Source organism: Xenopus laevis, chromosome 6S (genome assembly GCF_017654675.1).
Source record: "Xenopus laevis strain J_2021 chromosome 6S, Xenopus_laevis_v10.1, whole genome shotgun sequence".
Taxonomy (NCBI): domain Eukaryota; kingdom Metazoa; phylum Chordata; class Amphibia; order Anura; family Pipidae; genus Xenopus; species Xenopus laevis.
In genome coordinates this window covers 126,176,064-126,193,484 of record NC_054382.1, presented here as the reverse complement: position 1 = coordinate 126,193,484, position 17,421 = coordinate 126,176,064, and the positions used below count along the sequence as shown (strand labels likewise).

The 17,421-nt window shown below is 39.5% G+C and overlaps 1 protein-coding gene across 2 annotated transcripts in view; it reads left to right on the top strand.

The window, feature by feature from the left end:
• The window catches only part of LOC108719760 (transmembrane protein 65), a 51,904-nt gene that overhangs the window by 15,097 nt on the left and 19,386 nt on the right, over window positions 1-17,421 (top strand). The window contains exons 2-3 of one of the 2 annotated variants that reach the window (XM_041568010.1): window positions 3,318-3,377; window positions 14,645-14,689. In XM_041568010.1, the coding sequence (XP_041423944.1) occupies window positions 3,318-3,377; window positions 14,645-14,689 (105 nt within the window). The remainder of the gene's footprint in view (window positions 1-3,317; window positions 3,378-14,644; window positions 14,690-17,421) is intronic. The other variant, XM_041568011.1, reaches the window with a different exon arrangement.

The following is a 17,421-nucleotide window of genomic DNA, read 5'->3' as shown; positions in this document are numbered from 1 at the left end:
ATTTATTACACCCCAAGGGTGGAAAAGTCAGAATCTGAAAATCCGTCATCTCAGACCTGTTGAGGTTGCATCAATGGAAGAAGTCCCAATGATTTTTTGATGTGCGCTGGGTTTCAGGCAATACCCCGAAGTATTAAGAGTTTTCAGGTGAAAATTACGAAAAAAAAAAACGTGGAAATCGGATGAAAAAGTGCCAAAAATGAGTGAAAATCTGATTTTTTTTTCCCGCAAAGCAATTTTTTGTGAAAATGTTATAATAAATAAGCGTAAAAAACACCGAGCGGATTTGATCGGAGTTTGTAACAGAAAATATTGAGATATATTCAGACTTTGATAAATAACCCACTAGAAGTAGGTATTTATAAGGTTCTAAATTACTGGAAGATCTAGTAATATAAATAGTTGTGTATTTATTAGGAAAGAAGAAGGGCAACCAATCAAGGCATTTGGTGGCAGATAAAGTGTAAAATGTTAATAGCTGTGAGGCTTTATTCCTTGACTACAAAGTCACTAGACTTAGATCTATATTGAGACCTCTTGGAATGAACTTGCTGAGAATGGAATCCATCGGGTCTCACGTTTCCTTATAAATACCAGCTTTTCATCACCTTTGTGTCAGCAATTTTACACGTTGCACACATTCGTGTATTCTGGTTGGGCTTTATAAAAAAATAGCACAGAACACTTGGGGCAGATTTCTAATTTTTTTGCTTTTTTTTTTTTTTTGGCTCTTTAATTAGTTAATTCTCATGTTATTTAGGGGCACTGGGAGTGGAAAAATATTCTTTTGGATTTATTATTTAACACAATTTGAGAATTCTCACGCATGGCCCTGATGAATAAGGAAAATATTTTATAAAAGAAATAAATGGATCTTGTCACATCTGAGCTCCTGAAATGTTTGAATAAAGGCAAATTGGGCATTGGCAGACTCATTAAAGGAGTGGACTTGTAGGTGTGTGGCCAGCTCAAGGCTAAAATATTTTGAGTTGCTAAATCGTTCCTGGAAGGCTATTTCCCAGTTAGTATCATACTTTGGACAGATAACTGCAGAGCACTAATTTATTGCATGGCACCAATTGTACAATCCATATGGATATGCGGTAGAAAGAATAGTCCCAATCATCTTTCTTTAGAATCATTTGATCCTCTTGACTCCATAAACATCAATTTTCCCTGTGATGAAAGTACAAGGATTAATATGTTGTAAGATCTGAGCTGGAGCAGAGAGTTATTTATATCTTGCATTCTAGTAATCCTTCCTTTGCCAGAGGCCTTGCAGTTCCTTCCCAGTTAACTGAAGGAATTGAAATACACACCATGCTCTAGGAAAAGACTTCACATCTACCTTTATCTGTCTGCTTTTGCAGTGGAAATACAACATATAGGGGATTATTTTTAAAGTCCAAATGCTAAAAACTCGAAAAAAAAATTTTACTAGAAAATCTGAATTTTTAGTGAGAAAAAAAACACGTCAGAATCCGAAAATCTGTCATCTTAGACATGCCCAGTTTGTATATAAGTCAATGGGAGAGGTCCCTATCCTATTTGGAAGTTTCTGTGGTCTGCGCTGGAATTAGGCCGAAAATCGGGGGAAAAAATCTTGGTTTTTGCTCGATTATATCGAGTTTTCCCCGACCGGATTAAATTGTGCCTTTTTTTTAAAAATAACCCCACTTTTAAAAAATCACTTTTTTTTTTTGGAAACTCCAGAGGATGTATCATAATCATAATCTGAAAATCCGGCATCTCAGACCTGTAGAGGTTGCATATAAGTCAATGGGAGAAGCCCCAATGATTTTTCGATGTGCGCTGGGTTTTGTGCAATACCCAGAAGTTTTCGGGCAAAAAGCATAAGAAATCTGAGTTTTTGGTGAAAAAAAGGAAAAATTCGGAGTTTTCGGGTGAAAAATCTGGGGGAAAAAATCGTGAAAAGCTCATTTTTGGGGAAAATGTAATAGTAAATAAACGTAAAAAACCCGAGCAGATTTGATTGGTGTTTGTAGCAGAAAATGATGAGATAAAATCGGACTTTGATAACTAACCCCCTTAGAGTACAGGTACGGGACCTGTTATCCAGAATGCTCGGGACCTGGGGCTTTCTGGATAACAGATCTTTCCGTAATTTGGATCTTCATACCTTAAGTCTACTAGAAAATCATGTAAACATTAAATAAACCCAATAGGCTGGTTTTGCTTCCAATAAGGATTAATTATATCTTAGTTGGGATCAAGTACAATCTACTGTTTTATTATTACAGAGAAAAAGGAAATAATTTCTAAAAAATTGGATTATTTGGATAAAGTGGAGTCTATGGGATGCATTTCTACTACTGCTTGGACTGAAGGTATAAATGGGATCCATTTCAGTAATGGGGAATTTAAAAAAGGAATGTAATGCCCTGAAAGCCCCTAATTAATCTAAACAAGGTTTTCTGGTTGTGTTACTCTGTTAACTAGGAGTGGAAAGTACTAAAGCCTAAACTGGCAGCTATAGTGCAATGAGAAATCTTTTTCCCTGGCCTGGTTTTCATGTAGAGGAGGTCACGGTTCAGCAGTTCCCCTCGTTCCTTGATTCTGGATTTCACACCAGCGCTAATTTGATTTAGAACTATAAATCAAATCACTTTGTGCTCTGAAGATTTGTGACAAGCACATTGTACAATCAGTTGTTCTCACCGTCCCCATAACAAGTGTACATAATATCCGGAGAGAAGTATTGGATATGGGGGAACGGATAACTGGGAGTAACTCCATGATTTGTCTATTAAAATATTATTTAAACATTTAAATAGTTTTGCCTCCAATAGTGATTCTTTATATTTAAGTTAGGATTGAGTACAATGCACTGTTTTATTATTACAGAGAAAAAGGAAATCGTTTTTCAAAATCAGAATTATAATGGAGTCTATGGGAGACAGCCTTTCCGTAATTCGGCACTTTCTGGATAATGGGTTTCCGGATATCGGATCCCATATACTGTATAAATGTAAGGGTATATTTTCCATTTACAGAAGGTTGCCGATTGCTTTGGAATTTCAGTGCGCTTTAAACACTGCAGGTTCGCTTTCCCGTAGATATGATGGATCACAGTCAGCACAGTTCCAGACATAATTAAATGAAATTAATTTGCTCCCGCAGCCTGCATTTCAGAGCATCAGGAGGAAAACCACGGCTTTATTTTATTGCCTTCTCTATTCATATTTTGGTGATAAACGTCTCGCTTTTGGTACAAAAACACGCTGCATTTAAAACAAACCAGAGTATGTTGTGCAGTGAGAAATAAAACCAAAATGTATATTTTCAATTATTTCCAGCCTCCCGATATCCCAAAACCCACCTGTACAAGAAAAGCCGGATTGATGAGTTACCTTCAGGTACCAGTAGTCGCCATGGAACATTTACCTGCGTGTGAAGTGGCACTTTGGCTATCTATGTGGCTAGTGTCTGTACGCTCCTTGTTTGGCAACTGGCTTTCTGTTGTGACTTGAAAAGCTCAACTGCATGATGCCTCATGTATTGGCGCAGATAAGAAGTACTGGCTTATTAAAATTGTGTATTTACTTTAAAGGGGTTATTGATCATTGAGTTGACTTTTAGTGTGTTGTAGAGAGTGATTTACATTTGGTTTTAATTTTTTATTATTTGTGGTTTTTAACTTATTTAGCTTTTCCTTCAGCAGCTCTCCAGTTTACAATTTCAGCCATCTGGTTGCGAAGGTCCAAATTCCCCTAGCAACCATGCACTGATTTGAATAATAGACTTGAATATGAATAGGAGAGGCCTGAATAGAAATAGGAGTAATTCAAAAAAGCAAAATATTGCTGTCATGAGAACTGTGTAGTAGAGTCCTGCGTGGAACCAATTTATTAAACCGATTGGACCCCGCTACCCGACCCGACACGCAAGTACATTATCTGGAACCCAATCAACGACCTGTTGACCATCAAAAAACAGGAAGTGCGGTCATTGTAAACAGGAAGTGACATCATTAGAAGTAGGCGTGATCAGAATAAAAGGAGTAAAACAGGAAGTGCTGTCATTGTAAACTGCAAGTGACATCATTAGAAGTAGGCGTGATCAGAAAAAAGGAGTAAACAGGAAGTCCTGTCATTGTAAACCGGAAATGACATCATTAGAATTAGGCGCGATCAGAAAAAAAGGAGTAAAACTCGCTATTGAGAAGACCCGCGACCCGCAAACCAGGAGAACCTCTGACAGGCGTCACTACCTGCTGTCCCCGAAACGTCTACCTGCAGCCTGCGGGTACCCGCTGCAGGACTCTGCTGTGTAGCCTTCCTTTGTGGTCCAAGATGTGGTCAGTAATAATGTTCAGGCCAACTAAAAGTTGACCTGCGCCCAACCCAGCAAGGCATCTCTATTTATATACCTCTGCCAACCCACCTCATCTCTGATGTCATGAAGGGGTCGGGCCTACTTATATAGAGGCTGCCAGAGTCGGAAGGTGGGCAGAGAAAGATTGTGGGTGGGCAGGGCAAACAGGAGAGCTCAGCCTCAACTCATTCGTGACCTGCAAATTGTTTCAGAATGTTGGCACAAACCCACAGGTCCCGCGGGTTTCTGTACGCCACTAGCAGTCAGTAGCCAGTTAGTAGAACTAACCTGTGTCAATCTCCGACATGGTTTGGCTGAACAGCTTTGTGAATTGGCGGCACGCTTAGGGGCTGGTATAATCTTCTGATAGGCTGAGGGACAAATGGAAACCACGCCCCATAGGGTTGCCACCTTTGTGAGATTGGCTTATCTCCATATCAGTCATGGGAGATCCTGCCCCCTTTTTCCTTATTTGGAAAACCGGACAGACTGTCTTGACCTGGGCAGCCCTTCTGAAAACCGGGTCAAGTCCAGGCAGGTGGCAACCCTACAGCGCAATATAAACCAGGAAGCTGCTCAACTTCAAGGCGTTTTGGACAGCGACACCTGTTAGTAAGGGGTGAACTGGGGGGAGGCAGTGGGGTACATCCATTAGAAAAGAATAGCAGCGCTGGGGGGTTTGTAGGCAAAGTGACACATTCCTGTTCAAATTGACATTTATGCTGAGCTTTCTGGACACACAAATATATATTTACTCCAAAATCTCCGCATAACTTATCTCAAGACTGAGGCCCTGTTCCACTGCCTTGTCCGTCCCCCCAGGGGGAGCCCCCTCACTCTGGGAACCTGTATTAAAGTAATCTGCATATCTGCGCTTGCAATTCTGCCTCTCCATACAACACGAGGCTGTTTTATGTTATGTTATATTTATTTGGAAAATACCGTTTGTTGATCTTTTTCTGTGTTTTCACATATATGAAAAATAAGCCTTTTTGAATCACAAGTCCCTAAACAGCTGTGGCGCATTATCAGGGAATTTTATTACAATAGTAACAGATGAGTTTTTTACATTAGTCCCAATGCTTGTGACCCCAGACTGGTGATGGTGGAGGATCAGCCAGAGGCTTCTCACATACCTGCGCTACTGCTGTGTAAGCTTCTGCAGCAGAATACCATTCTCTATTTACATGTTAAAGGAACAGTAACACCAAAAAATGAAAGTGTTTTGGAAAAACAATGTAATGTACTGGTGTCCTTCTCTGGCAAAAACGGGTGTGTTTGCTTCCGAAATACAACGCTATAGTTTATACAAACAAGCTGCTGTGTAGCCATGGGGGCAGCCATTCAAGCACAGGATACACAGTAGATAACAGATCCTGTGCTTGAATGGCTGCCCCCATGGCTACACAGCAGCTTGTTTATATAAACTATAGTAGTACTTATCTGTTGTGTATCCTGTGCTTGAATGGCTGCCCCCATGGCTACACAGCAGCTTGTTTATATAAACTATAGTAGTACTTATCTGTTATCTGCTGTGTATCCTGTGCTTGAATGGCTGCCCCCATGGCTACACAGCAGCTTGTTTATATAAACTATAGTAGTACTTATCTGTTATCTGCTGTGTATCCTGTGCTTGAATGGCTGCCCCCATGGCTACACAGCAGCTTGTTTATATAAACTATAGTAGTACTTATCTGTTATCTACTGTGTATCCTGTGCTTGAATGGCTGCCCCCATGGCTACACAGCAGCTTGTTTATATAAACTATAGTAGTACTTATCTGTTATCTACTGTGTATCCTGTGTTTGAATGGCTGCCCCCCATGGCTACACAGCAGTTTGTTTATATAAACTATAGTAGTACTTATCTGTTATCTACTGTGTATCCTGTGCTTGAATGGCTGCCCCCTGGCTACACAGCAGCTTGTTTATATAAACTATAGTAGTACTTACCTGTTATCTACTGTGTATCCTGTGCTTGAATGGCTGCCCCCATGGCTACACAGCAGCTTGTTTATATAAACTGTAGTAGTACTTATCTGTTATCTACTGTGTATCCTGTGTTTGAATGGCTGCCCCCATGGCTACACAGCAGCTTGTTTATATAAACTATAGTAGTACTTATCTGTTATCTACTGTGTATCCTGTGTTTGAATGGCTGCCCCCCATGGCTACACAGCAGTTTGTTTATATAAACTATAGTAGTACTTATCTGTTATCTACTGTGTATCCTGCACTTGAATGGCTGCCCCATGACTACACAGCAGCTTGTTTATATAAACTATAGTAGTACTTATCTGTTATCTACTGTGTATCCTGTGTTTGAATGGCTGCCCCCCATGGCTACACAGCAGTTTGTTTATATAAACTATAGTAGTACTTATCTGTTATCTACTGTGTATCCTGCACTTGAATGGCTGCCCCATGACTACACAGCAGCTTGTTTATATAAACTATAGTAGAGTTTCTGAAGCAAACACACCAGTTTTACCTTTGTAGCAGAACAGTAAATTAAATTGTCATTCCTTTAGGACACTTTCAACTTTTGCTTTTACTGTTCTTTTAAAGTAACCATGGCAAATCCTACATTTAGGAACCTGCTTATGATTTGATAGAATTCCAACAGGATTCCGATCTCACCAAATCCTAAGAGTTAGTTGCATTAAAGCCACTGAAATTATTGCAATAAGAATATTTTTAGATGGTGCCTTTTTTTTTTCATGGGACGGCTTTTGCTCAGGTTTCCATATGCAAAATAAGGCTTAAACTCAATTGTCAATTGTTGGCCCAAATTCTTGCAGAGGATTCAGTATTTGGTAGAATCCATATATAACAAATGTTTATGGCTTGCATTGAAATATATTTTGTTTGTACAGGTACTTTCTGTTAAAAAAATCCATAATGTTTTTAGTTTTATTATAAATTACTAATGGGTCTTTGCTTTCTTAATACACTTACACCTTCATACCCTCTGGCATCACAGGAGTTAGTTCTGTATAAACAAGCCACTCCTTACTCCCTGCTGTTGCCTGAGTCTCAGGCTTACAGATGAGGAGGAGTTAACTTGGGAAGGGCAATTTGAATAACTGCCTTTCCTCATAAAATAACTCAAAATATTTAAACTTTTAAACCAATATGCATTCAGTTTTGGCATTGTGCACTCTTTTGGGTAACACCTGAAATTTTAGGTACAGGTATAGGACCTTTTATCCAGAATGCTCAGGGCCTGGGGTTTTCCGGATAACAGATCTTTCTGTAATTTGGATCTTCATACCTTTAGTCTACTAGAAAATCATGTAAACATTAAATAAACCCAATAGGTTGGTTTTGCTTCCAATAAGGATTAATTATATCTTAGTTGGGATCAAGTACAAGTTACTGTTTTATTACAGAGAAAAAGGAAATTATTTTTAAAAATATGGATAAAATGGAGTCTATGGGAAATGGTCTTTCGATAATTCGGAGCTTTCTGGATAATGGGTTTTCAGATAACAGATTGCCATACCTGTATTTTGGTATTTTCTAATTAGAATGTATTTTCCAGGCAACCCATTATTTTGAAGAGGTGTCCTTATATTGCACCTGTATGGGGAAACATGAATGATTGCAGTGTGTGTTGATGCAGAACAAAAGTCACTCTTCAGATAAATTGTTACACGGATGGGAAGATTTATTAGAAACAGATTCGATACAGAAAGCAGGGACTCGGCTTCATTGTTATTTTCTGTTCCCGAGATGACTGCACGCATGTTTCCCATCCCAGGCTGAAGCAGAGTTCAAACGGGTATGTGATCCTCTCCAAGCAGCAGCCATTCATAATAAGTTGAAAGATTTCTATTTCTGGATTGTGCTGGTGCAGGAGAAGCTGAACGTTTGGCCTGGCTCTGCCTTCTGCACAGCGTCTGTTCTACCAGAAAGGAGCATTAACCCCTCTTGTTTATACAGAGCCTTATATAAGGATTTTCCCTTTTGCAGTTCTGTTTTAGTGCCAAAATAACAAGCTTCCGTTGGCACGGTTGAACTGGGGTTATTGCTTCAAGGCCCCCAAACTAGTGATGTGCAGGCCGACCCGATAACCGCGGGACCCGACGGTTTACCTGCTTGTTGGGCTGGCTCTGGCCGACCTCTTGTACTCCTTTCCTGGTCGCGGGGGGACGTGACCGTCCAAATGCCAGCTTCCGACTTCCGGGTTCAGTTTTTATAGACGCACGCCTCTTGCCCTGCCCCTTTTGTGACGTCAATAGTAGGGCGGGTCTATATAAAAAAAAACGGTGCTCGGGCGGTCGCGGGTGTTGGGAGGGCGATTTGTGGGCAGGGGTGGGTCGGGAAAAGCATGACCCGCACATCACTATCCCAAACCCCCTTCCCCTGGGCCTTCCTGGTGAAGAAACCTCAGCCCCCCCCCCTGCAACCCCCCTGTGCTTATCGCTTTTTTCTGCTTACGGCGGAAACCGGGGGACAGAAGGACCTGGTGTCCCGCCGACCCAGTCCGACACTGGCTGTTGGAAGGTAGAGTAGTACTGGGTAAAGATCCAGCGGTATCGACAGGGGTATCCCAGGAGGTATAGGGGCCCCATGAGGCCCTAATTCATGTACATTTTGAATAAATACTGGTAAAACAAGTCAACCTCTAGACATTTTTGAGGCCTGAAAAATAATTTGCTGTCGGGCCCAGCAATATCTAGTTACACCGCTGGTCATACCCTTCCAGCTAATGTGTTGACCAGTTCAGTGTGTTGTTCAGTTGACCCTTTAGCTTCTCATCAGCAACCCAGAGCTCACTGAGCATGTGCAGTGCCAGAGACACACAAAAAAAAGGCCTAACGATCCAAGATGGGGAGCTGCCGTGAGCAAATATGAAGGCCTGGATAGTTTGTTAATGATATGGTGTAATGTGTAGTGCTTTTTTAATCCCTGTATTGTATCATTTTTCATTTCTGTATTTGATGATCTCATGGACAGAAGGAAAGTAGGAAGCACTTTAGAATGCATTTTTCATACAGCCGGCCAGGCATCTATGGCTTTTCATTGGAATAATAGAGACGATAAAGCAATAGGGATACACCGAATCCAGGATTCGGTTAGGGATTCGGCCAGGATTCTGGCTTTTTCAGCAGGATTTTAATTCAGTCGAATCCTTCTGCCCGGTCGAACTGAATCCTAATTTTTTTGTCACAAAACAAGGACGTAAAATATTCATTTATTAAAACACATGTATTGTTATTGCTACTATTTATTACTCATCTTGCTCTTCAGGCCCTCTCCTATTCATATTCCAGTCTCTTATTCAAATCAGTGCATGGTTGCTAGGGTAATTTGGACCGCAGCAAACCAGATTAATGAAATTGCAAACTGGAGAGCTGCTGAATAAAAAGCTAAATAACTCAAAAACCACAAATAATAAAAAATGAAAACCAGTTAAAAATTACTTTAGAATATCACTCTCTGCATCATAATAAAACCTAACTTGAAGGTGAACAACCCCTTGTTCCCAAACTGTTCTGCAGCCCTAAGCATGTGCACCTATTGGTGGCAAAAGATTCAGGTTGATCGGTTGAGTGCATTGAATCTGTCCCTGACCAAGACCACCCATTGTCTCAACAGAGGGTGCCATTCAGCCCACAAGTGTGGCACATGAGAAAGGTTGGAATCCAAAAATCCGAGCTGCCATCAGTACAGTTGTATTTATTTTTACAAAACCCATTAATTTACGATTGAACATGAGCCTTTTTATCTAATATAGAGCTGGCAGTCATTTAAATTGTATCCATATCAGACCATGTATTATGGCAGTTCTTGATATATAATAACATTAATCCCTTTTTATGTTGGTCTTCAACTTCGCTGTTTCCATATTGTCTACTTGTCTGACCCCCATCCTTTTAATCAGAACAGGCTGTTTAACATTGCATTTTAGGCAAAAACACTGAAATGGGAAAATGCCTCCAAAGAATCACACTGTGTATTATAGGTGTTACTGTACATTCTTTTATACGAGCAGTGATGTTATAGTACCAGGGTACAACGGAGCACATGTGTGGGACACCACAGAAAGTAGGCATACTACACAGAATATTAATATGTCTTCCCTGTGTCTGTATGCGTGAATGTGAAGGGGACATTAGATTGTTAGCTACACTGGGGCAGGGACTGATGGGGATTATGTATAATCTCTCTAATGCTTTATTTACTAGTATTTTCCAGCTGACAAGGTCACCCATTCCGATTAGAAGAAAAGAGGTTCCAGCTAAATATTGGGAAGGGTTTGTTACAGTGAGAGCTGTGAAGATGTGGAATTGTCTCCCTGAATCAGGGGTACAGGCTGATACATTAGATAGGTATAAGAAGGGGTTGGATGGTGTTTAGCAAGTGAGGGAATACAGGGATATGGGAGATAGCTCATAGTACAATCCAGGGACTGTTCCCATTGCCATTTTGGAGTCAGGAAGGAATTTTTTCCCCTCTGAGGCAAATTGTAGAGGATTCAAATGGGGATTTTGCCTTCCTCTGGATCAACTGGCAGTTAGGTTAGGTTAAAATAGTTAAAAGATTGAACTCAATGGACGTATGTCTTTTTTTCTACCTAATTTACTGTTACTATCTAATATACAGCAGTTGACTGCAGATTAAACTGGCCATACACACATTGATATTGGCTGACAGTTTGTCTTCAACCGAGTTGATTTGGGCCGTGTATGATAATAAAACCGATGGTCTGTCCAGTGTGAAAACCCTGCTGGACGTGGAAAGCATTTTGATGCATTGATGCAGTCCACTCCCAACGTTTCTCCATAGACGTCTCTTATGATCTGATCAGGGCCCAAATAATCTGTTCAGCCAGATTTGGCCAAGCAATGAGCGGATCTTCTGCTGCACAACCAGCTTTATAAAGGACATGTGGGTTGTTCATGCACACTATAAGGGTGATTAATACAAGTAGTCTAGGAGACCATGCTAATGGTGTAGGTGCAGCCTTATCTCCAGCCATTTAAACGTTAAAATGTTTAAACACAAAGCCCCAGTGCATCCATTATCCGTTTGGAGGCCTTTCAGGCTTCCCCTCTCAGTACATTAGGCAATACCTTCTGACAATCCCAGTCATCTGTTCCAGGTACATACGTCTAGAGAGCATTCTCCCTGTTTATTCAGTTGTCGTTGCCCAGAGAAACTCAAAAATGTGTCAACTGGGTTTCTTATTTGATATACCAATGCTAAATGATCTAAATGACAACACTCGTCCCAGAACTCTAAACACCCATGACTAATGTACCCCCTACTGTAAAATATAAGAATATTAGAAGTCACAGAGGAGTTCTATGATTGTGTAATAACATGAGGCTGAAGGCTAAACGCTCTTATACAGGGTATAGAACCCCAAGGTGACTTCTGATATCCTCATATTGTACAACAAGGGCTACATAATTCATTATAATACTCTCAATTAACAAGAGAGCTGAGAGAAAGCAAACGAAGAGGCAGAACTTGCTGCTAAGTGCTCTTTATTGCACACAACATGTTTCGGGCCCAGAGCCCTTTATCAAGGGGCTCTGGGCCCGAAACATGTTGTGTGCAATAAAGAGCACTTAGCAGCAAGTTCTGCCTCTTCGTTTGCTTTCTCTCAGCTCTCTTGTTAATTGACTTCATTTCCTACACCTGGAGCGGGGGTGCCTTGCTGAGATTGAGAGCATAGCTGCCAGTCCCCCAGTCACTCTGTTATATTGTCATTATAATACTCAACTTTCAGTGAGTCATGTGACAAATTACTTCAATAAGCACCAAATTACAGGTATGGGACCTGTTATCCAGAATTCTCAGGACCTGGGCCTTTCTGGATAACGGATCTTCCTGTAATTTGGATCTTCATACCTTAAGTCTACTTGAAAATCATGTAAACATTAAATAAACCCAATAGACTGGTTTTGCCTCCAAGAAGGATTCATTATATCTTAGTTGGGATCAAGTACAAGCGACTGTTTTATTATTACACAGAAAAAGGTAATCATTTTTAAAAAGTTTGATTATTTGGATAAAATGGAGCCTATGGGAGACAGCCTTTCCATAATGCAGAGCTTTCCAGATAACGGGTTTCATACCTCTATAGCTGGTGACATCACCAACATAAGGATACATTTACAGGATGTTCATGGCTCTTGTGTATTATGTAATGAATTTCCCGCTATTGTAAAATATATAGCGAATAAAGTACCCCTTATTGTAAAATATAAGGTTATTATAAGTCACCGAGCAGTTCCATGACCATATAAAAACACGAGGCAGAAGGCTAATATCCTCATTTTCCAACAAGGGGCGCTTTATTTATTATAATACACAAGTTTTAGTGAGTCATGTGACAAATTACATCACTACTGACCGTTTATAAGTGATGACATCACTAGTCACCGTTTATAAGGATATAATTTACAGGATATTCATGGCTTTTGTGTATTATAAGGATATTATAAGTCACTGAGGAGTTCCATGACCATATACAAGTACGAGGCTGAAGGCCGGGTGCTTTCATACAGGTCATGGAACTCAGAGTTGACTTTTAGTATCCTCATATTTTTCAACAAAGGGCACTTTATTTATTATAATACACCCGTTTTAGTGAGTCACGTGAGAAAAATGAAATCATGACTCACCGTTTATAACTGATGATGTCACTAGTCACCATTTATAAGGATATCATTTACAAGATATTCATGGCTCTTGTGTATTATATGACTATAACGGGATTGTGAAGAGTTTGTTTTGCTCTGCAGCCCTGACTGGAGTAGATACTTGTCATTGTGACCTCTGATACAAACCTTTCTTTAATAGAAAAAAAGTCCTTGCATTTTGATGTATACTTTCTGGTTAACTCACTGGTGGGGTACTGAGGATTTAAAAAATATAATATTTTCTCTAGACGGTTATTCTAGCCCTATAATAAATAATAGCAGATTTATCTGTGTGTAGAGTTGCCATCTTTTTTTCTAAATTAACTCCAGGTGGGGGGGGCTGTGACATCTGCGGCGGAACTGATGATGTGGGCAGGAAGGGTGATGTAGGGGCGGGGCTGATGACGTGGTGATCAGCGATTGGCTGATCACCATGCCATTGACTGCAATGTCCTGTGCGGATTTCATAATTTTGAAATCTGGGCAGGCAGTGTTCACCCAAACAGCCCTTCCAAAAACCGGGCTTTCCGGGTGAAAACCATACAGGTGGCAATCCTATCCTATCCTTTGTGTGCCAGAAATGCCAAACGTGTGAGTCTCTACTGTCCGGTTCTGGTGTGCTGCAAACTGTAGATGCTTGTTTTTTTAATTCAGGCAAATATTATGTACAACATATCTCCCCAAATACTGAATTGGCTGTGAACCTTAGTTTGCACGTCACTTTTTGGAGTATAACTGGCAAAACTGGGATACCTATGCCCCTGTCTGTTACCCTGCGCTTGCATGATTTCATTTGGTTTAGCTAAATATTAAAGTCTTCTACTTTACCTTTCCTTCTTGCTTTCCTCTTCTTTTTATTTGCACTGTTGCTAAAGGGATTCTGTCATGATTTTTATGGTGTAACTTTTATTTCTAAAGAACACTGTTTACATTGCAAATAATTCACTCTAAAATATAAAATTTAATTCCTGAACCAACAAATGTATTTTTTAGTTGTAATTTTGGTGTGTAGGTGCATCTCAGGTCATTTTGCCTGGTCATGTGCTTTCAGAAAGAGCCAGCACTTTAGGATGGAACTGCTTTCTGGCAGGCTGTTGTTTCTCTTACTCAATGTAACTGAATGTGTCTCGGTGGGACCTGGATTTTACTATTAAGTGATGTTCTTAGATCTACCAGGCAGCTGTTATCTTGTGTTAGGGAACTGTTATCTGGTTACTTTCCCATTGCCGGGGGGCGGGTGATATCACTCCAACTTGCAGTACAGCAGTAAAGAGTGACTGAAGTTTATCAGAGCACAAGTCACATGACTGGGGGCAGCTGGGAAACTGACAATATGTCTAGCCCCATGTCAGATTTCAAAATAAAATATAAAAAAATCTGTTTGCTCTTTTGAGAAATGGATTTCAGTGCAGAATTCTGCTGGAGCAACACTATTAACTGAGAAAACATTTTTTCCCATGAAAGTATCCCTTTAAATGCTTAATCTTTTAATTAAAATTAATATTTAAATTAAAATCTTTTTTTTTTCCTCTCTCGTTCGGATTTTGTCAAAAACTAATTTTGGATTAAGTGAACTTCAAAGATAATGTATCAGATATGTGTGTGTATCCTTGGGAGACTGACCGATTCTTTTTTTTTTTCTTGTTTCAGAAAAGCTGGAAGTCGACCCTCCTTCTTCGGGGCAGCTAAAGCACGGTGAGATGCCAATCCATTGTATTTTCTGTACATTTATGATTCTGAAATTATGAAGAAGTAACAGCAGGGTGACTTGCAGATAGGGTTTTCAGAAGGATCTCCCTTGATTGACATGGTGATCAGCCAATCACTGATCGCTGCATCATAGCCCAGCCCCTGTGATGTTGCTTGCTCCTCCCACAAATGGACTTGCCTGGTACAGATATTTACTTGGAAATCTATTTATGCGAAGACCTTGACATTTGTCTCTTACTTGTAACCAACCAATAGATCCCCAAACTGTGGGTCCAGCTTTCCTACAGAAGGTCTTAAAGGGGTAGTTCACCTTTCAGTTACTTTTAGTATGTTTAAGAATGGCCAATTCTAAGTAACTTTTCAATTGACCTTCATTATTTATTTATTTTTTCGGGATTCAGCTAGGATTCTGACTTTTTCAGCATTATTCGGATTCGGGCGAATCCTTCTGCCGGCTAAACCCAATCAGAATCCTAATTTGCATGTGCAAATTAGGGTCAGGGAGGAAAAGTGCATGACCTTTTGTCACAAAACAAGAAAGTAAAAAATGTTTTCCCCTTCCCACTCCTAATTTGCATATGCAAATTCAGATTTTGTTCGGTATTCTGCCGAATCTTTCGTAAAGGATTCAGGGGTTTGGCTGAACCCAAAATAGTGGATTCTGTGCATCCCTACTATTCAGGTTTCTTCTATTCATATTCCAGTCTCTTATTAATAGCAATGCATGGTTTCTAGGGTAACTTGGACCCTAGCAACCAGATTGCTGAAATTGTAAACTGGAGCGTTACTGAATATAAAGTGCAATAACTAAAAAATTGTAAATAATAAGAAATTAAAATCAAATGCAAATTGTCTCAGAATATCACTCTCTACATCGTACTAAAAGCTAATCCAAAGGTGAACATTCCCTATAAGCAGTGGTTGGAGAGGCTTGCTTTTGTAATTAAATTTGGGTGAGATTTATAATTAAAGGGGAACTCAGACTTCCAAACCAAAATTTGATAAAGAGGCCACATAACACAGAAACCCCTAATATCCCCATCACAGTTACCTGTTTCGTCATAAAGTATGAATAAATGGCATTTACTATGCTGAAATCCAGCTGTTTAACAGTTCTTCTCTTTCTGCATCATTTGAAATCCTGGCAGGGAAGGAGGGACTAAACACTGATGTTACAAATTGTAACAACTTCACAGCTTACATACACTATGCAGGATCTACATAACCCACAATGCATTGCACTGGTATGTTCTATTCTTTATTGAAATCACATGTGCAGTGAATTGTGGGGTTTGGAGGATGCAGGCTGAGGACAGATGGCTGCTGATACAAAGTAACAGTAGTCAGACAGCTCAGCAAAGTAGTCAGACAGATCAACAGGAGAACAGGGGGCTGGGCTTAGGAAAATGTTCCAAAACATTAAATATCATGAAAAGTTTGCATATTTTTTAATTGATGTATATTGCAAAGTTGCTTGATATTATGTTTTCAAAAAGCTCAAGTTATGTTTTTTTGGAATTTCTTTATTATGTGGGCCTCAAACCGAAATTCTGAGGCAAGGTTAGGGTTGCCACCTGAACGGTATTTTACCGGCCTGGCCAGTAAAAAATGATGGTTGATCCCAATGTTATTAATAAGGAAAAAAGATAAATCTATAGGAAGGCCGGTATTTTTTTTCGGGAAAAGGTGGCAACCCTAGGCAAGGCCCTCGCCTTGCTTCACGGCAGAAGCGACCCTGCCTGTGCCAGTGCACTTTTCATTGAACAGAAGCACCGGCCGGAGTATCAGGTGCCTTCCCCTGGAAATTTTCTGGTGTCCCGTGTTGCTGCCCAGCTAGACAGAACAGCGGTGAGTGATCCTGCTACAAGATCATCATCTTAGCCACATAAAACTGCTAATGTCATAAAATAAAAGGCATTGCCCCATATAGTATGTTACCTGAATGTTTAAATCACTCCAGAATAAATGGCTTTGTATATGTTCATATTAAATGTAAAGCCTCTATTTTCGTCTAGTTTTCAAGATATAAGCTATTTTATACTGCTAAGATAATGAATTTGAAACAGCATCACCAACTGTTGATATTTCTCTGGTCGGTTCTAAGCAGAGCAACAACACAAGCCTTTCCTCTGCTCACAGAATTTAATTTTCCCATCAGGCCTAAATGAACAGCATTCAATATATATATATATATATATATATATATATATATATATATATATATATATATATATATATATATATATACATACATACATACATACATACACACATATATATATATATATATATATATATATATATATATATATATATACATACATACATACATACATACACATATATATATATATATATATATATATATATATATATATATATACATATACAGTGGTGTGAAAAACTATTTGCCCCCTTCCTGATTTCTTATTCTTTTGCATGTTTGTCACACTTAAATGTTTCTGCTCATCAAAAACCGTTAACTATTAGTCAAAGATAACATAATTGAACACAAAATGCAGTTTTTAAATGAAGGTTTACGTTATTAAGGGAGAAAAAAAACTCCAAATCTACAAGGGCCTGTGTGAAAAAGTGATTGCCCCCCTTGTTAAAAAATAACTTAACTGTGGTTTATCACACCTGAGATCAATTTCAAAGGTTATAAAGCCATTTCTAAAGCTTTGGGATCCAGCGAACCACAGTGAGAGCCATTATCC